At 45.5% G+C, this 21,665-nt stretch overlaps 1 protein-coding gene across 1 annotated transcript in view; it reads left to right on the top strand.

The window, feature by feature from the left end:
- The window catches only part of ZNF697 (zinc finger protein 697), a 33,895-nt gene that overhangs the window by 6,785 nt on the left and 5,445 nt on the right, over positions 1-21,665 (top strand). Inside the window, exon 2 of the mRNA XM_027973684.2 lies at positions 20,300-20,526. Coding sequence (XP_027829485.1) covers positions 20,337-20,526 — 190 coding nt within the window. The 5' untranslated portion in view covers positions 20,300-20,336. The remainder of the gene's footprint in view (positions 1-20,299; positions 20,527-21,665) is intronic.

Here is a 21,665-nt window from a genome sequence, read left to right as displayed (position 1 = left end):
TTGCAAGGTGGATTCTTAGTCACTGGGCCACCAGGGAAGTCCCTTAGACTTTATTTTTTAGAGCACTTTTAGGCGCACGGCAGTATTTTATTTTATTTTTCTATTTTTGGCTGTGCTGGGTCTTCGTTGCTGCATGGATTTTCTCTGGTTGTGGTGAGAGGAGGACTGCTCTTGGTTGCAGTGTATGGACTTATTGCGGTGCCTTCTCTTATTGTGGAGTACGGGCTCTGGCGGGGTGGCCTTCAGTAGCTGCAGTCCCTGGGTCCTAGAGCATAGGCTCAGTTGTTGTGCTCCCTGGCTTAGTTGCTCTGTGGCATGTGGGGTCTTCCCAGACCAGAGATTGAACAGGTGGTCTGGCATTGGCAGGTGAATTCTTTGCCACTGAGCCACCAGGAAAGCCCTCACAACTATATTGAGCAGAAAATACAGAGAGTTCCCATATGCTCTCTGTGTCTTTTCATGATTTGATAGCTCATTTCTTTCTAACTCCGAATAATATCGTTTGAATGTACCACAGCTTATCCATTCACCTACTGTGGACATCTCGGTTGCTTCTAAGTTTTGGCAATTATGAATAAAGCTCCCATAAACTTCCATTCGTGGAGACGTAAGTTTTCAACTTACTTGCATAAATAGCCAGGCATACAATTGCTAGATTTCACCGATGCAATGGACATGATCTTGAGCAAACTTCAGGAGACGGTGAGGGACAGAGAGGCCTGTCCCTCTGCAGCCCATGGGGTCACAGAGAGTCGGACACGACTGGGTGACTGAACAAAAACATAACATGCTTAGTTTTCTAAGAAACTGACAAATTCTCTTTCAGAGTGATTGTGTCATTTTGCCTTTTTTGTCAGCCGTGAATAAGAGTTCCTGTTCTTATACATCCTCACCAGTATAAAGTGTTGTCAATGTTTTGGCTGTTTTGCTGTTCTAATAGGTGGTTGTTGTTGTTCATTCGCTCAGTCATGACTGACTCTTTACAACCTGGTGGACTGCAGCAGGCCAGGTCTCCCTGTATCTCACCATCTCCCAGAGCTTGCTCAAATGCAAGTCTATTGAGTTGCTGATGCAATCCAACCATCTCATCCACTGTCATCCCCTTTTCTTCCTGCCTTCAATCTTTCCCAGCATCAAGGTCTTTTCAATGAGTCATTTCTTCACATCAGGTGGCCAAAGTATTGGAGCTTCAGCTTCAACATCAGTCCTTCCAAGGAATATTCAGGGTTGATTTCCTTTAGGATTGACTGGTTTGATCTCCTTGCTGTCCAAGGAACTCAAGAGTCTTCTCTAGTATCACAATTCAAAAGCATCAATTCTTCAGTAGTATATCATTAATTTACAGTTCCATAGTGACATAAGAAACCTGTGCCCTCTGCATTGAAAGTGTGGAGTTTTAACCACTGGACCACCAGGGAAATCCCTGCTTATTTTAAAATTAAGTTACTCATTTTCTTACTGTTAAGTTTTAAGAATTCTCTGTATATTTTGGATAATAGTCCTTTATCAGATATGTGTTGTGCAGATATTTTCTCCCAGCTTAGGTTCTCATTCTCTTGATATATTTTCATATATATGAACTTTTCTTATATTTTTCTTTTTGAGAAGTATACCAGATCTACTTTAATATAAAACAGGTTTACCCCAGAAATGAAGACAGATAGTGTGAAACAAACTTGAAGTAATGCTCCTCTACTTAAAAAAAAATTATTTGTTTCCTGTATTTTTGGCTGTGCTGTCTTCTTTGCTGCATATGGCTTTCTCTGGTAGCGGCTGGTAGGGGCTGCTCGCGAGCTGTGGTGGCCAGGTTTCTCATTGTGGTGGCTTCTGTTGTGGAGTGCAGGCTCTAGGTGCCTGGGCTTCAGCAGCTGTGGCTCCCAGGCTCTAGACCACAGGCCCAGTAGTTGTGGCCCGCCAGCTTAGTTGCCTTGAGGCATGGGGAACCAGACCAGGGATTGAATCTCCTGCATTGGTGAGTGAATTCTTAACCACTGGACCACCAGGGAAGTCCCCTACTGTTTTTTTAATAAGGTAAATGCCAATTAAATTTAACCATATGGTGGCCACAGCCTTGGGGGCAGTTACCATAGGAACTCTTTTATTTCTGTTTCCCCATTCCCTCATAGGTACTTGCATTTGTTGATTGAATTAGTGGATTAGTAAATATTTCTGGTCACCTACTTCCTAAGTGGCACATACCCATTTAAAAAACTGCTTTAAGAGCCTATGTTTGTCTCATAGCTTAATTATGGACCCTTAGGAAAGGGTTTGGAGAAGGCAATGGCACCCCACTCCAGTACTCTTGCCTGGAAAATCCCCTGGACGGAGGAGCCTGGTAGGCTGCAGTGCATGGGGTCGCTGAGGGTCAAGACACAATTGAGCTACTTCACTTTCATGCCTTGGGGAAGGAAATGGCAACCCACTCCAGTGTTCTGCCTGGAGAATCCCAGGGATGGGGGAGCCTGGTAGGGTGCTGTCTATGGGGTCGCACAGAGTTGGACACGACTGAAGCGACTTAGCAGCAGCAGCAGCAGCAGGAAAGGGTTTCTGTAGGCTGATGACTATAAGTGAGAAGAGAAATCAAGATATGCGGATCCTTCCTGTCAGAGCCAGCAAACAAAACAGAATCCCAAAGCCCATGAAAACTGCTGGAGAATAAACTTTGGTCTGAGTAGACGCTCTAATAATAAATATTGAATACAGATTTCTCCTGTATTTGATGGTGCTTCCTGTTGCCCTCTCCTCCCAAGCAACTTTTTATTTAGTCTCCTGACTACTTTGTAAAAGTTGAATGTTGATCTTTTCTCATCCTCATTTAAGTTCTGTTGGTTCTAGTCCTGTCTTTCCTGCAGGGATGGGAGAGAAGCAGTTGTCCTGTCCGACTAGGAGAGCCCAGGAACAACCACGGATCCACACACAGCTCTAGGCCACCTCTTCTCTGTATTAGCAACTGTTAAGTTGCTTGTTGAAGCCTTGGAGAGGAGGCAGGACACGCACAAGACTATTTGATGCCAACAAGGGCTGCTGTCATTTGGCCATGGGACTCGGGATTCTCTTTTGAGAAGGTTCTAACTTTTGAAGCTAATCACCACTCTCATATCTACCTGTGTAGCAAGATAATTAAGCATGCTTGGCTCCTGGTGCTGACAGGTTACTGGATCCAGTTAGGAGAGCTAGCTTGTTTCCAGGGCTCTCTGCCTGACATAATCTTGGCCAGATCACTAGATTTCCTGGTCCTATTAGTCCTTCATTTTGAGACTGAGGAAGGAAATAATTAGCTCTAACTTTATCCATTTAAAGAACTATTTGACAGTTTGGGAATGGCAGATGTAATATAATATATACAGAATGAATATATATATATATAGTCTAATATAGAGAATGAATAAACTAAAAGATCCTACTGTATAGCACAGAGAACTATATACAGTATCCTGTAGTAAAACATAATGGAAAAGATTTTGAAAAATAATGTATGTGTATATATATGGTATATATATATATATACACATGTATATTATATGTGTGTGATGCTTAGCATGCATGCTAAGTCACTTCATTCATGTCTGATTCTTTGCAACCCTATGAACTGTAGCCCCCCCAGGCTCCTATGTCTACGGGATTCTCTAGGCAAGAATACTGGAGTGAATCTCCTCCAGGGATCTTCCCAACCCAGGGATCAAACCTGGATTTTTTATGTCTCTCCTGCATTGGCAGGCAGATTCTTTACCACTTTACCACTATTCCCATTATATATGGGAAGCCTTATATATATATATATAAAGTGAGTCACTATGCTGTACAACAGAAATTAATACAACATTGTAAATCAACTATACCTCAATACAATAACTTTTGTATTGGAGAACTATTTGAAGGCTCATTTTGTGGGGAATCATGGAATTGTATTAAGCAGTGTGTTCCCACCAGGACTTACATTTGGGAGTGGGAGGGAGGGAGAGAGGGCAAACAATAAGGTACAACTTATAACTATGATTATATTTTTAAAACTAACATTCAGTTCAGTCCAGTCACTCAGTCATATTCAACTCTTTGCAACTCCATGGACTCCATGGACTGTAGCATGCCAGACTTCCCTGTCCATCACCAACTTCAAGAGCTTGCTTAAACTCATGATGCCATCCAACCATCTCATCCTCTGTCATCCCCTTCTACTACTACCTTCAATCTTTCCCAGCATCAGAGTCTTTTCTGATGAGTCATTTCTTCGCATCAGCTTCAGCATCAGTCCTCCCAATGAATATTCAGGACTGATTTCCTTTGGGATTGACTGGTTTCATATCCTTTCTGTCCAAGGGACTCTCAAGAGTTAGGCAGAATGAAATAAGAGTACCCTAAAGAATCATATACAAAGTGAGATAATAATAATTCTCCTTGAGCATTTAACACTAATCTGAGAAGGTAGACCAGTTGTTTCTGTCATTTTGTAGATGAAAAAGCCCAGGCTCAAAGACATTGAGCTAGAGACTGGATTCACATAGGTGGTCTGGCTCCAGAATCTGAGCTTTCCTTTGATTATTGGAGTATAACTGCTTTACAGTGTTGGGTTAGTTTCTGCTGTACAATGAAGTCAATCAGCTATATGTATACATGTATCTCTTCTCCCTTGGACCTCCCTCCCCATAACCCCTTCCCACCACTCTAGGTCATCCTAGAGTACCATCTGAGCTTTTAACCACTACCATTATTGCTTCCCACTAGAAAAGGAGAGACTTGTTTCTTGAGAGAGAACAGCACAGTGAGAGAGAAGAAACACAAGGTGCCTTTTGGGAAGGCTTGAATCATGCCTTTTTGGCTGAGGTTAGCTGGCAGAAGTCAGGGAGAGGTTAGCGCTTTCAGCTACATTGTCCAGGGCTTGGAGTTTGCACTTCTCTGCTTCTCTCGACAGAATGGCACAGTCAGAGGTTTCTGAGCAAGAGAATGGTGAATGGTAAATGGAGTGGCAACTATGTTTTAAGATGCATCTGGAAGCGTCTACTACAGTAATAAGGGAAAATAGAGGAGAGAATTGAAAAGGAAGGACTTGGCAGCTGATTGGATTGAAAGGGGTGAGGGGAGGGGCCAAAGTTGACTCCAGGGTTTTAAACCTGATGAGTAAGAACAAAGAGGCTTTTAACAGAAATGGGCAGCTGATTTGTAACAGAGATTTGGAAGGAGAACTAATGTTTTTCAATATGAGGAGGGCCAGATCCTTTCCAAATGGAAATTCCCTTCGAGTTTTCAACAACCTTTCAAGGTAACTTGTTGCTCTCATTGTATAGATGAGAAAAGTAAGACTCAATTTGGTGAACAGCCATCCTAGGAGCATAGACTGTATAAGTGACAAACTTCTGTTTGCAGCCAGATCTGTTGCTGCCGTTACCGGTGCTTTCCTTCCAGTTTGGACTGCCCATCCCCGCCGCCCCCCGCCCCCTGGCCCCGCGTTCCGAGTCCCATGTGACATACAGCGCTTCAGTACGGAAGGGACATTGGAGCTCCTCAGCTCTGATGCTTGATGCACCATTAGAAATATGGATCTGGAATACAGGTCAGGGGTTGGGGGGAGAGTTTTGTATTCGTGGGGGTCTCTGGACAGAGGAGGTATTTCCTGAAAACTGGGGGAAGCGGGTAACGTGATTGAGAGGAGAGGGGGAAGAAAATGCAAAGAGAAACATGGGAGTCAACCTGTTGGGAGATAAGAGAAGCAGGGTGCTGAGGGAAGTGGTGAAGCCTAGAACAGTGGATGCTAAGATATGAGAGAATTCCAAGGACAGCATCTCAACAGGATTTCTGTAGTCATTTATTGCATCTCGACTATGCACATTCCAGTGTTGATGGGAGATCATAGTAGAGACTGAATATTGGATTGGAAGATGGGAAATTATAGCTGATACGAGCCAGACTCAGTGTTAGCAATGACTGTGATCTTCTGAGATGGTACACACCTGGGAAGACCATGGTTCACTAGGAAACTGATGTGTGTGGTGATGAGGTTAAAACTGATCAGGGCTCACTGAGCCCAGCCCTGCTTTTCCCAGTAGCTTGTAAGACTTGTTGGCTCTGCAGAAAGAAATATAATATTGTTTGATAACTGGCTTTAGGCATTTAAAAAATGAAAAGGAAGGAAAGTCTCTGCAGAAGAAAAAGTCTCTCCTTTCAATGAAAGTGTTTCATTCATAGTTTGAATTTTTGAGTCTTTAAAAAATATTTTTAATTGCATGATGGAAATACTCTATTAAGATTCTCTTTTAAATTTTTAATTTAATTTTTTTGCCTTTTGGCCACACTGCATGGCACGTGGGATGGTTTCCGGACCAGGAATTGACCTCTGGCCTCTGCAGTGGAAGTGCTGGATCCTAGCCACAAGTCCACCAGGGAACTCCCTAAAATTCTTTGAAAATGACATAGTACCAGTTGTTCAGGTTGATGCCCCATAGGTATTCTTTTCTCTCCAGCTGTCTCTCTGTCTTTTATGATGCCTTCTTTCTCAAATGCTGTACCAAAGACATAGAAGTATTCATTGTTTTACCATAACACTTCCATTAAGTCAATGTTAATTCAGAATGACTGCTTTTTTCTGGGCAACAAGATGTCTTTTTTTTCTAAGGAAGACAGTAGGTAATCTAAAATCTGTTAATTTGGAGATAATTTCTGAGGATCACATGAATTTAAGTTTGAAGAATATCTTCTATGTTTTTTAGAGGAAAGCTATTTAAAAATCAATATCTGGGGGTGATAGCGTTGAGCGGGGGAAGCAAGAATCCAGAAGAGAACAAGAAAAATAGGGAGAAAGAAGGTAGTGTCAGTGAGTGCTGTCAGCAAAGCCAGAGCACTAAACCCGTGAATATGGCAGAGCTGGTTGGGACAGTCTGGTGCAGGGCAGATGGTACTTGAAAGGAATCGGGGAACCCGAGTGGTAGTCCCAGTTCTGCCACCAACTCCGTGTTTGTGAATTCAGACAAGGCATTTATCTTCTCTGGTCCTCATTTTCCTTATCTGCAAAATGGTGGATCCTTTAAAGAAATGTTCAACAAAAACACGTGTGATCCTCTCATCTGTGGATGGAGTCTCTTCCCTTAGGTTATGGTTGGCTTGCTCCTGCCACCTGGCCCACTTCAGCACCACCCTCCACACAGAATGCAAAGCTATTAAAACAAGCCAAAAGATAATGATAGAAAAGAGGGTGAGTCTGAGAAACTGTATCTGTAGTCATGGGCCATGTTGGATGAGTATGGGTGGGTGATACCCTTCCTTAATGGTCCTTTCATGTGACCCGGGCTCTTCGTATTGAGGATTTTGAGTTTATCCCAGAACTCCCTTCTTCACATGGCTATTTCCATGTTATTATGTATTTGCAGGCAGGATGACTTTGCGAACACTCTGATGATTTGTTAGGAATGAGTTGGTGACTTTGGCCAGATTTAAATTCCTTTTCTTTTGAGAACAGAAGGATTAACGAACAAAGCGTTTTGTGTCCTGGGTAGGTTATGGCTTGATTAACGTGCTCTGACTCACTGCCCAAATAAGCTGCTGATGGGAGCCATAAACCCAGGGTCAAACGTGTCTATATTGGCCACGTCCCAGAGAGGCAGGGTGTTAGAGGCTGGAAGAGCAAGTGAACATCCTCTCAGTGCACCTGCCATGAAACACAAGCGATCAGGACATGAAAAGCAGATGAACTACTGATGCCAAGTTGCCAGCCTGAGTATGTCAGCCAAGCACCACAGGCAATGCTAGGTTGAGCAGAAAGGGGATTAGAACACAAGTTGAGATGCCAGGGATTTAGGCTCCTGTCTGTGCTCAACTGGTGCATTCGTGGGTAATTCACTTACCCTTTCTGGGTCCCTGTTGCCTGACTCATCTGTCATACAGGATGCTAGACTAAACCAGGGCTTCCCTGGTAGCTCAGCTGGTAAAGAATCCACCTACAATGTGGGAGATCTGGGTTCAGTCTCTGGGTTGGGAAGATCCCCTGGAGGAGGGCACAGCAACACACTCCAGTATTCTTGCCTGGAGATTCCCATGGACAGAGGAGCCTGGCGGGCTACACTCCCTGGGGTCGCAAAGAGTCGGACACGACTGCGTGACTAAGCACACACAGACTAAACCAGCCAATTGGATCAAGCAAGTTGCATTTGCCATGTGCCTCATTCTGCCCCATCCTTTTGGAGACACACTGATGTGTTGTTTGTGCCTGATTTGGGGTTTACTGTCGCTATCATCTCCTGTGCCTGCCCACCAGAAGATCTTGTGGCCTGTAGTAGTGAAACTGCTATTATTCCCCTTACCCAAAACTGCTCTGGATGTTTTCTGAAATGATAGGAATGCATCATGAATCCTCTTAGTAGAGGTTTATATCAGGGATTTTGCTTTGTTTTTGCGTCCTGTATCCTTTCAGAGCCTGAGGGAAAGCTATGGGCTCTCTCATCAGAAGAGAGGTTCTGCAAACACATTCATGTAAGGTATCCAGAGTTCATGGACTCTCAGGGCCCTCAGGCTAAGAACCCAGGCCTAAGAAAAATAGGATTGTTCTGTTTACAAGCTTGTTTAGGACTACTGTTCTCTCCAGGAAATGCCAGGAGCTGGAGGTAAACGGACAGAAGGAACCCAAACAGCCTGGGCCTGATGATTGACTTAGGAACTGTGATGTTCAAGCTATGAGGGGGCCCTGGACACTCTGACCTCCTCCTTGAGACAGATGCCCCACTGCTTGGATGAAGGTTGTGTCCTGTCATTGCTTCCATGCACCGCAGACTTACCGTGTACTCTTGGTTAAGATGGAAACTATCTGCAAGCCTTTAGTTTCCAACATGAAGTGGGAACATGATCTCTTCTAGCTGTTCTCTCTGTAATGTGCTATCTCGAGCATATTTGGATGGCATCCTTAGTGGTTCCCTGAGAAGGACACAACTTAAAAGTCCTCAGTTTGGGCTACTAAAGTAATTCTATTCCTGCCAGGGTACATCTCATGGAGATAACATTTTCATAAATCACTAGAGTATTAGCTTTCTTTTCATCTACACACATTTTTTAAAAAAATTCCCTTAGAACAGTGGTCCCCCGGGGACCAGCGTTGTGGGAGACAATTTTTCCATGGACCCAGGCAGTGTGGGGTTGGGAGGGGCGGGGGAAGGATGGTTTCAGGATGATTCAAGCATATTACATTTACTATGCATTTTATTTCTATTATTATTACATCTGCTCCACCTCAGATCATCAGGTGTTAGATCCCAGCAGTTGGAGACACCTGCCTTAGGAGACCATTCTGGAGATGACCAGTTACTGATGTACTTCATCTGTTGGACCATTGCATCGGTTCGTCGGCCTGACTTTCCTGGGGATAAAGCATTCCTCTACCAGAGCTGTCACAGCCAGGGCCCCCAGCCAGGTTTATTTTCTCCATTCCCAGGCACCACCACCCCACCCCCATTTTTGGCCTCGCTACTTGGTTTGTGGGATTTTAGTTCCCCGACTGGGGACTGAACTCAGGACCTTGGCAGTAAGACTGCAGAGTCCTCACCCCTGGACTGCCAGGGATTTCCCTCCTCTTCCCTCTTGAGTGTAGAGTGGCTGAACTAATGGTGGAAAGAAACAAGCACTGGCTGTGGTGTGAAGAACTCCTTCTTTGAGTTCTTGGGAAAATGCAAGTAGATGAAAGCAGAAACAGTTTTTTTTTCTTTTTCTTTTTTTTTTTTTTCAGAAACAGTTTTCTGATTCTATTTTGTATATAACAGCTGTTCCTCTATTTCTTAAATAGGAAAAAAAGGAGAGATTCAAAATCATGAAACTTGCATTTTCTTTCATCTTTTCCCTTCTGCCTCTCCTCTCGATACCCATGAGCTCTATTCAGTATTAAGGATTGTAATCACTCCTGACTTGGCACACTTTGTAAAACACAGACTAATCCTTTGGTGGAAGTTACTGACATTTTATTATGGTCTGCTCAGAATGTAAACAAATACATGCGTGTGCTGTCGCGTTAGTCGTGTCTGACCCCAGGCTCCTCTGTCCATGGGATTCTCCAGGCAAGAATACTGGAGTGGGTTGCCGTGCCCTCCTCCAGGGGATCTTCCTGACTCAGGGGTGGAACCTGCATCTCTTACTGCAGGCAGGTTCTTTACCCCTAGTGTCACCTGGGAAGCCCTAAATGAATATAAGCAACCTTAAATTTCAGGGAAAAAAATGATTTATGTTTTGTTTTTAAACTTTATTAATAAGTTTTCTAGTGAATGCGGAAGTAAAATCAGATCTCCTACCACCCAGCTTCAACAGAGATCAGGGTATGCCCATCTTATTTCATCTGTATATACTCCCCTCCGTCCTGGAATTCCAGACATATCACTTCAAATAAAGCAAATTCCAGACATAGCATTTCACCTGTAAATATTTTCTTATGTATTTCTCAAAACCACAAGAGTAATTCCTCAATATCAAATAACTAACCCTCATTCACAAGTTTACAATTGTTTTATACTTTGTTTTTGTAGTTTATTTGGGATACAAATAAGGTCTATATATTGAGGTTGGGTGATACATTCCAAGTGTTTTAACTTGTATGTTTTTCTCCTTTTGTATTTTGCTATTTTTGCTACCATTTTTGTTGTTGTTGTTGTTTTTGCCACATTTGAAGAAACTGGATTGTGTCTTAAAATTTTCTATGATCTTGGTTTTGCTGATACTGTTATTTTTGAGGAAATAAGAGTAACACAAGTAAGTGAATTTTTAAAAGGTGTAGTTAAGTGTATGTAAATGTTTCACTTTATGCTGAAAACAGTCTAACTACGGGGTTTAAAATTTTCTTAGGCAGAAACACTGAAGGATTAGGTGACATCACTACCATGTTTATTCTTGCTTTCTCTTCATTGGAAGACACCTTGGCAGGTTATATGGAGAGGTGTCACCCACTGCTGAAATGAACTGGTCTGAAACATGCCAGCCATTCTTCATCAGTGACACCAAATGGTTATTTTAGGCAGATAATTGGAAGGGCTCTTTTTCTTGTTGAATTTGCAGTGGGAAACTCAGGTGATTGAATGTGTGCCTCAAACCTTTTGGTCCCAACATTCTTCTCTCCCTATTCACTGTGATTAACATTCTCTTGATGGCTAGTCATTCCAGTAGAATATGATCACAGAATAATTTGGGTTGGAAAAGACTTCCTGAGGTCACCTGACCCCATCAAATAACCTTAACAAGGGATTCCAGCTTCAACTCTCCCAGAACAAAGCTGTTTGTTAACAACTCCCATATTTCCCAATCTCCCCGCTGTGCATTCTAAGTCTGTGTTCTCTTTTGTCCTTCAGTGAAATAGATTATTAAATTGCATCTCTTTCTGCTATGGGGGAGGGATGCCTATATACATACATGTGTCTGTAGATCTTTAATTAAGATTGATTTTGATTCTTCCCCCACTTGCCTTCTACACTGCATATACCCTGAGACTCTGTTTCACTCTCTGTATATAATAATAGTTTTTATGAAAAATAAGATGTTTTCATGAGTAAATGTCCACATAGGATGGGATTATTGCAGACTGTTTTTTAGCCACGGTGTGATGGTTAGTTTTATGCATCAACTTGGCTGGGCCAGCAGGTACACAGATATTTGGTCAAACATTATTCTGGGTGTTTCTGTGACAGAGTGTTTGGATGAGGTTAACCTTTAAGTTGGTAAACTTTGAGAAGTCACATAACTGGGCTTCCCTGGTGTCTCAGTGGTAGAAAATTCGCCTGCCATGCAGGAGACATGGGTTTGATCCCTGGGTGGAGAAGATCCCCTGGAGAAGAAAATGGCAATCCACTCCAGTATTCTTGCCTGGGATAATCCTATGGATAGAGGAGCCTGGTGGGCTATATAGTCCATGGGCTCACAAACGAATCAGAGTCAGACGTGACTTAGTGACTAAACAACTACAGCCGCAACAAACTTTGAGGAAAGCAGACTGGCCACCGTGATGTGGGTGGGGCTCTTCCAGTCAGCTGAACAGAGCAAAAATCGGATTCCCCCCGAGCAAGGAGGGGCTCTCCAGTAAACAGCCGTCAGACTGGAACTGCAGCATCAGTTCTCCCAAGTCTCGTCTGCTGGCCCACCCTGCAGAGTTTGGAGCTTGCCAGTCTCCATAAGCACACGAGCCAATTCCGTATAGTAACTCTCTCTATACACATCCTATTGGTTCTGTTAAACTGGTTCTGACAAATAGTGTGGGGGGAAAAGACAAGGAAGTATACACCCCAAATGTATCTGGCTGTTCTTGAAGTGATGTTTTATATTAAAGAGATGGAAAGATCACTGGAGAAGCCATTAGAAGAGTGAGATTCTGGCTGTAACTTTTCTAGCAAACCGTCTTTCAGTCTCAGATCTGGTCGCTTTCTCTCTCTGAGCCTCTTTCCTGTCTGTGGAAGGAGTTTCAGCACAGGGATTCCCAAGTGTATGATTCCATGAAGTACAAACATTGGAGCCAGCTGCTGAGGAATTGTGTGTGTGTGTGTGTGTGTGTGTGTGCTCAGTTATGTCTGACTCTGCGACCCCATGGACTGCAGCCCATCAGGCTGCTCTGTCCATGCGATTTCCCAGGCAAGAATACTGGAGTGGGTAGCCATTTCCCTCTCCAAGGGATCTTCCTGACCCAGGGATCGAATCTGTGTCTCCTGGGTCCTCTTGCAATGGCAGGCAGATTCTTCACCACTAGTGCTACCTGGGAAGCACGCTGAGGAGTTATCTGAATTCTTCTGAGGACTGCCCAGTTGCTAGATAAGAATCACTGAGGCTGTACACAGATAGTGGTGGTAGATGATGCAGGCAGAGCAAAGAAAAAAATCTTGAACAGAACGATTTTCTGTGCATCAGGTAGAATATTCTATTTCAGTTAAATGTAAAATATGGATGAGTAAGCACCTGCATGAAAGCCTTTAGCTTCTGTGCCTTCCCATCTTAGGGCGGATGGTCTAACTTTGAAGGCGTTTAGGATCTGTCTCTGCATTGTAGTAATTTTTATTTTGTGCAGAAGGCGTGGGATGGTGGTGCAGGCTTGGCAGCTGTGACAAGCTGAGGCCCTTTGGCCAAACTGAGGGGCTCTGGCCCAACCAACAGGAAATGCCTGACCCCAAGGACATATGTGCTATTCTTGACCATAAAGATTGGAAAGAATCTCAGACTAGCTCTGGCCAACAGGGTTGTAAATGGATTTCTCTGTTGCCTTGGTTTTGAGCCTTTCTCTCTCTTTTTTTCCCCACTTGGGCTTCCCTCTCCAGGTTAAAAAACAAAAACACAACAACAGTAACCACAAGGAGGAAACCGTATTATTTTAGCTCCTCCTGTCTGGAGAGTGGTCAGTACTTAGCTGCAGTAATCTTTTGGCTCTGTCTGGAATTACTGTGCACCTCACCGCAGCAGTCTGCCACTTGGGAGGTTGGCATGTGGGGCTGGACGGTCTGGGTGTGTGCCTGGGAAGTCAGCTGCCCCTTGGGATGTGGACCCATTCCCAGGGTTCACTGGAGGCATCTCCTCCTTGTATGGGGGGTGGAGTTCTTTGCCCTTTGCATCCTTTCTGACCACAGGCTCACTCACGAGGAGGCAGGACTCCTGTGGGCCATATCCCCCTGGTTGACTGTTTACCCAGTTGATGCTTGAAGACTGACAAATGATTAACCCCCTGGAATTCCCGGTTAGACCCCAGTTACAGTCATGAGTTCAGCCTTGGGAGCCACAGACTTAAATTGTTTTTCCAGCATTTTACCCAGCCTGGCGTCCCTGCTGGACTCTACACTGGAAACTCTCCCGGGGGAGAGCTTGGTGCGCAGGGGGCGTGGGAAGTGAAGGGAGGAGGCCCCGGGGCTGTGGGGGAGGCGGGAGATTGAGCCGCTGCGAGGTAAGGAAGGGACCCGCCACAGCAGAGGGGACAGGAAAGGAGCTGCTCCTGCCCGGCCTCTTGGCCGCTTCCTTCCCCTGACATGACAGCCCCGCCGGCCTGGCTCCCCGCCACCTGGCAGGCCTTGGCACATGACTCCCCATCCTGCCTGAGAACGGGCGGGGAGAGGTCTGTGCTCAGGCGGCGGCTCCCCCAGCTTGGGCCCGCCTTCCCTTCCTGGGGGTTGGGGGGGGTTAGGGGGTGGGGAGCTGCAGGTGGACCCGCTCCTGGGGGTGAAGGGTGTCTGTCCTTTTCCCTGGGAGTAGGAATGCAAAGGCAAGGCGACTGGAGAGGCCTGACTACCTCGGAGCCCTGTCATCTGGAGCTCAGCTAGCGAGCCTAAGTTCTTGTCACATGGAAAACTGGGTGACCCTCGGTGCTCACCCCACAGAATTACTCAAATGAGAGGGATGTCCTGAAGTGCAGGGTCAGCTCCATTGGTGGTCCCAGTGGAAGACATCCGGCCTCGGGGGAGCTGTGAGCACCGCCCTCTACCCCGCCCATCCCCACCAGCACGTGGCTGTTCCCTGCACAAGGTCCCAGAAAAGGAGGGTCAATGGCTCATCCATAAGAAGGTGGGGGGCGAGGTGTGTGCTTGTCGGCTTTCACCTCTTGGAAGGAAGGGAGGTTGAATCCATAAAGTGATGAGGCTTCTGCTGTCGGAAAGGAATGGCTTTTGCCTTTCTAGAGGTCCAGAGAGGAGCTACTGGGAGACGGTGCCAATAAACTCAGGCAGGTTAAATTCTAATTCTGGCCCAGCTGCTGGCCTCACTTCCTGGTCTTCCACTTCATTCTGTCCCACCCTCCCTCCCTCCCTCCTTCCACCATACTTGATCACATTTACTTCCACTCTGTAGCAGCATCTTCAGACCGATCTTTCAGATGGGGTTGAGTTTGTCTGGAAGGCACTAGAGCCTAGTGACTTTACAGAGTTAGAAACATTACTGTTTTGAGATGTGGGGAAGGTGTGGGTTGAGAAGAAAGGAACATGAACATATTGCAAATTCTGAAAACTAGGATCCGAGCAGTCTTGGCAAAGTTGGCTGATCACACCCTGAAATGATCTGACCCTGGAAAAGGTTTCTGTGGTGGCGCTGGTGGGTGTTGAGGGAGCTAACAGCTTGCCGTGGGAGTCAAGTAAACAAGCTGGGGTTGGAGATGTCTAAGGAAACTGACAGTGGTGCCTCCCTGGATTCATGCTCTTTTCTTGTCACATGACTTTGAGAAGAGGATTCAGGCACATTCAAACCCAATCCCCTCATTGAACAGAAGTCAAGAGGGGCAAATACTTTGAGTCACATAGCACAGTGTCTGTGATGGCCAAAACCAAGGCTCTCCCTGCTAGTTCAGTGATTAGAACCAGATGGCACTAGTGGTAAAGAACTTGCCTGCCAATGCAGGAGGTGTAAGAGATGTAGGTTCAATCCTTGGTTCAGGAAGATCCCCTGGGTGAGGGTATGGCAACTCACTCCAGTATTCTTGCCTGGAGAATCCCTTGGACAGAGGAGCCTGCTGGGCAACAGTCCATGGGGCTGCAAAGAGCTGGACACTGAGTGACTAACATTTTCATTTTTTCATTTTCCTCCTGAAGATGAAATTCACACCCTGCTTCATTACATTCTTGTTAAGATTAAATGATGTTAAGTCCCTAGAAATGGCCAAGAGACGTTTAAATTTTAATAAGTAATCTTCTGATTTTCCTCTCTGAACCTGTGTAAATGTATAACGATATGTATGCTAGTGTGCATATCCTAATAAATGGGATTATTTTTAAACCAGCTAGTTTTCATCTAACAATACATTGTGACTGCCCTTCCTTACCTCTAAATAGCCTTCTCTGTTACTTGATAGCTGCCTAGAACCCTGTAATATGATGGATGGAGCTGAATCCATATTCTGGTTTTGCACTAACATAATGCATGTTTCGGAGAAGGCAATGGCACCCCACTCCAGTACTCTTGCCTGGAAAATCCCATGGACGGAGGAGCCTGGTAGGCTGCAGTCCATGGGGCCGCTGAGGGTCGGACACGACTGAGTGACTTCACTTTCACTTTTCACTTTCATGCATTGGAGAAGGAAATGGCAACCCACTCCAGTGTTCTTGCCTGGAGAATCCCAGGGATGGGGGAGCCTGGTGGGTTGCCGTCTATGGGGTTGTATAGAGTCGGACATGACTGAAGCGACTTAGCAGCAGCAGCAGCAGCAGCAATGCATTTTTAAACAAATTGGAGTAGATGTTGTACCATGAATGTATCTCTTGAGTTGACAGAAGCTTCTCACTCTTCTCAGAACATAACCTAATCCTTCCTCCCCTGTTGTGAATAAGGATCTGGACATCTTCCCTTTGGGAGCTCAGAGCCTCCTTAACTCTGAGTAGGGCAGCATTATGAATTTCATACACCGGCCCTAAATGAGGAACTCAGACTCTGCCTCTCCTCCTGTCTCCCCACTTAAATCTAAAAAAAAAAAAAAAAAAAAATGTTTATTTATTTAGTATCTCTGGTATGAACTGTCTCTTGGTTCCCAAGAAATCACAATCAGAAAGTCCACTGTTCCATTTTTGCTGTCTGCTGTGTTCTCTCGGAACGCGCTCTGCCCTTCTTAAAAGACTTAGAGGTAAAACCCTAAGATGTCCTGCTTCCCAAGGTAGACCCTTGAGCCCTGCCCTTCATGATGGAGAGCAGCAGTCATTTCTGTACCATTCTGGGTACCATACCCTGCCATTTTAGTTTTATGAGTTTCTGGTGATGCTCATTCTTATTTGATTCCTTTGCTTCACGGATATAAAATTCTTCTTGCTGGTCTTAGGTTGGCAGAAATCATTGATTAGTTTCCCTTTAAGTTCCCCCCCCCACCGCCCCCCAACGCCTCTGCTGCTTTTGCTTTTAGTCACAAACCTTCCTCTTACCTCTCCACCCCCCTACCTTCAGGGTGTGTTACACCTGCTGACTCAAGGTGGGTAGCTGTCTATTATAGAGACTGACCTCCAGGAGACAGAGAGCTGATGGGTAGAAGTGATTTAGGGTCAAGAGTCCCTTGAGGGCTTTATGGCTTTAAAGGGATTTTCTCCTATGGCCTAATCCTGCGTTTGGGACCTGGCACTATAACCAGTTACACCTTCTAAAGGGACTCCGCTGTGTTTCAGGACACTGCTTAGTGACCATCCTCAGTCCCAGCTATTTTCCTGTGATGTTTAAGAGAAAGGCTTGATTTTTCCCTCTAATTGAGGGCATATATCAACTCTAGATGGCGCTGGTGGTAAAGAACCCACCTGCCAATGCAGGAGACATGGGTTCCATCTCTGGGTCAGGAAGATCCCCGGGAGGTGGGCATGGCAACCCACTCCAGAAGTTTTTTCTGGAGATTCCCAGGGACAGAGGAGCCTAATGGGCTACAGTCCATAGAGTCGCAAAGAGTTGGACACGACTGAAGCAACTTGGCACACACATAGCACACACATTATCAACTCTGAGGATAGATATAATGTGTTCTTTAGGGCCATGAGCCCGTCAAAATTAAGGAGGGGCTGCGGTGTCTCTGAGGTCTGTTGAAATGGCATCAGGAGTTAGAAGAAGACTGTGAATTCCACATCTGGACTACTCAGAATATCAAGTTCAAGTATTTTCCAAAGTGCTTTTTTAATGTTTCCTGCTGACACCCTCTCTGAGAGAAAGGTTAAGTAGCATTATCCTCCTTGCACTGATGAGGACACTGAAACAGTAAGAGGTTTACTGACTTGCCTTGGGCTCTGGGGGAAGGCTGGCCCTGCTGGAATGGCAGCTGCCCATAACTCCTGCTTTCCATGCCCAAGAGTCTGGTTGCAGAGCCCGGGCTGCCTCTGGGAAGCCCTCTCAGCGGAAGCAGGCAGGAAAAGCCAAAGTAGGGGCATCTTACTCAACCATAATTTTTTTTCCAAAGATTTTTTTGATGTGGACCATTTTTAAACTCTTTTGTTGAATTTGTCACAATATTGCTTCTGCTTTGTTTTGGTTTTTTGCCTGCAAGGCAGGAGGGATCCTAGCTCCCTGACCAGGGATTGAACCCACCCCCACACCCTCCCCCCTCCCCACATTGGAAGGCAAAGTCTTAACCACTGGGCCAACAGGGAAGACCCACTGCTCAGCCATATTCTTGCAAGTCCTGTTTGGGGACTGCCGAGGCAGAGAAAGAGCTGGACACTTCAAAGTCAGTCCAAGATCTTTGACCTATAAACTGTTTTGCTGCCTTGAGCTAAGCTGTAAGAGTGATAGATGGCAGGGGTCAATTATTTTTGGCTCAAGTGCTCAGACTTGGCAGGGTGCCCTATACATTTGATATATAAACCTGACATCTACAAAAAGGTTTAGGAATCTGATGTCATCTCTCTACAGCTCCCGTGATGGCCTGTTCTGTTGAGGGGCTCTGTAGATGGTAGATTCTAGAAGCTCCACCTCATGCTTTAAAGAGAATCAGTTGAAAAGAAGGCTGGTCTGGGTGGCAGAGGAACAATGTCAACTCATGAGGCCACACACCAGCTCTCACTGGACTACAGTTCAATCTGTTTCCATCCATGAAGTGGATGGGTTTCCCTGGTGCCTCAGACAGTAAAGAATGTGCCTATAATTCAGGAGACCTGAGTTTGATCCCTGGGTCGGAAAGATCCCCTGGAGAAGGGAATGGCTACCTACTCCAGTATTCTTGCCTGGAGAATTCCACGGACAGAGGAGCCTGGCAGTCTACAGTCCACTGGGTCACAGAGAGTTGAACATGACTGAGTGACTAACACTTTCATGAAGTGGATTATTTCTATTAAAATGGCTGTATAGCTTTAATGATGGGGTAACTGGTATTCCTATTTTACAGATGAGAAGCCTGAAGCTCAAAAAGGGGACTGCACAAGCCTAAGGCCAGCTTGGAAACAGTACCATTCTGGGCACCATACCTTTCTGCTTTAGTTTTGCTGATTGTGCCAGGGGATGTTCCTATTAAGGTTGATCTACAATTAAAGTGCATAAATACGCCAAAATATGTAATCAGGTTCTAGAGATGGCTTCTAATAGAGGGTTCCTGCGTCCCTTCCATCTGTCCCCAGGAGACCTGCTAAAGCTTGAACTTCTTGGCTCACTACTCATAGGAGGCAGCAGGCCCTCACTGCAGAGCCAGGTGCTGCTGCTGGTAGTGACGCAGTCTTAGATGAGCAGTCACTATCCTGATGCTTCTGTTATTCTTGTGTCTTGACTCTGCTTTTCCTCTGGTTCCTTTGAGGCCCCCTCCTAATTAGCTAAAATCCTCACAAAGACTGTTGTGGGTTTCAGGAGGTCAAGATGCACGCCCCCCCACCCCAACCCAGTTTTACTGAGCTATAATTGACAAATAAAAATTGTGTATGTTTAGAGAAAGGGCAAGCTTTAACAAGAGTAAAGAACTCATGGAACTTTGAGGCAGCATGATTAGTTTAATCCCCAATTTCTGTCAATCTGGCTGAGACAGCAAAGAATCTGCCTGCAGTGCAGGAGACCTGAGTTTGATCCCTGGGTCAGGAAGATCCCTTGGAGAAGGCTGAGCGACTGTCACTAGCCAGAAAAATTTTATATCAGTAAAGTAAAGAAATCAAATAAGTGTCACCAGAAACTCATAACACTAAGATGGCAGTGTATGGTACCCAGAATGGTACTGCTTACCAGTTGGGCTTAGGCTTGTGGGGTCCTCTTTTTGAGCTTTAAGTTTTCTCCTCTGTAAAATGGGAATACCACTGTTATCCACTGTTAAAGCTATAGAGCCATGCTAATAGAATAATCCACTTCATGAAGGTGTTAGTCACTCAGTCCTGTCTGACTCTCTGCGACTCCATGAACTGTAGCCGGCCAGGCTCCTTTGTTCATGGAATTCTCTAAGCAAGAATACTGGAGTAGGTAGTCATTCCTTTCTCTGGTCAGGGTATCTTCCCTACCCAGAGACTGAATTCGGGTCTCCTAAATTGCAGGCAGATTCTTTACCTTCTGAGCCACCAGGGAGTGGGTAGTCATTCCCTTCTCTGGTCAGGGTATCTTCCCTACCCAGAGGCTGAATTCGGGTCTCCTAAATTGCAGGCAGATTCTTTACCTTCTGAGCCACCAGGGAAACCCATCCATTTCATGGATGGAAGCAGATCGGCTGTAACTGATGAAAGTTGGCATATGGCCCCGCGAGTTACCACTGTTCCTCTGCCACCTAGATCAGCCTCCTTTTCAATTGATTCTATTTACTCTACAGCATGAAATGGAGCCTCTAGGATCTGCCATCTAGGGCTTGGAACTCTACACATAATTTTATTGGACTGTGCCATCAATTTTCATGGCAATCAAAGCCAGACCTGGTGAGGGGATGAGGCCAGACCCACGTGATCTTGATTTGTGTTTGTTTTGTCTGGAGCAGGTATCCCTGGTCACCGCCCTCATCCTGTTCTTCCTGGATGGAACAAGAAGACAAACAGGGTGTGTGTGAAGCCCAGGACTCACAAGACAAGGGCATGGGCTCTGATTCTGAGAACTGTGAAGACAGGGAAGGGGACCCAGATGAAAGAGGAATGGGCTCGAACCCACAGGACGAAGCTCCAAGAGGACATTCAGAGGAGAGGGAGCTCATGCCGAATATCTGCACAGGTGAGGAAAGAGCTGGGGGATTTCTCTGGAAGTTACCCCATTCACATTGCTTTCTAGCTCCTTTAGAGTGACAATCAGGGGCAACATTCTTAGGAGGCAGCTTTCTAGCTTAGCTGCTGCTGCTGCTAAGTCACTTCAGTCGTGTCCAATTCTGCGTGACCCCATAGACGGCAGCCCACCAGGCTCCCCCGTCCCTGGGATTCTCCAGGCAAGAACACTGGAGTGGGTTGCCATTTCCTTCTCCAATGCATGAAAGTGAAAAGTGAAAGGGAAGTCGCTCAGTCATGTTCTACTCTTAGTGACCTCATGGACTGCAGCCTACTAGGGTCCTCCATCAGAGACAATTAAGGAGATTCTGTACCACCTTACAGAATCTTCCCAGGTGGTGCAGTGGTAAAGAATCTGCCTGCCAATGCAGGAAATGCAAAGGGACACAGGTTAGATCCCTGGGTCAGCAAGATGCCCTGGAGCAGGAAAATGGCAACCCACTCCAGTATTCTTGCCTGGGAAATCCCATGGACAGAGGAACCTGGCAGACTAAAGTCCATGGAATCACAAAGAGTTGGACATGACTAAGCGATGGCACACACACCGTCTTAAGTCTGAGGAACATCTCTTTTCTTTAGTCTGGTCTGGGGAGGAGCTGTAGCTGATAAACAAGGGTGAAGAGGGTAACTCACTGGTGTGCACTTTATAGTACAAAATATTGCCACAAAATGACACTTGTAACAGCACAAGAAGGAACATAGGTAACACTGGGTCCTACCTTCCAGAGGTTGCTGGAGAGTTATATGAATTGCTTAGCACAGATCCAGATGTTTACAGTTACAGTCATCATCCCTGCTTGCAGATAAATAAACCCAATGGTAAGAGACCTGTCTGGGGTCACATGGCTAATACCCAAAGTACCCAAGGACTCTCCTAAATCTTTGCTGTTCTTCATCTAGAAAGAGTAAATACTGGGCCTCCATCCACTTCCTTGGTTCCACCTTTGGGCTTTTGTTGCTTGATCCTGCTCATGCCCTGGGGACTGAAATGAGCTGAAATACCTTACGATCAGGATCCTGAGGTTACAGTTCTTCCCTAGGACACTTCCCAGACCTTCTGTGCCCTCCCCTGCAGTGCACAGAATGGTCTTT

This window comes from Ovis aries, chromosome 1, assembly GCF_016772045.2.
Source record: "Ovis aries strain OAR_USU_Benz2616 breed Rambouillet chromosome 1, ARS-UI_Ramb_v3.0, whole genome shotgun sequence".
NCBI lineage: Eukaryota > Metazoa > Chordata > Mammalia > Artiodactyla > Bovidae > Ovis > Ovis aries.
Note: the sequence above shows the minus strand (reverse complement) of the source record. Positions and strands in the feature narration are given on the sequence as shown.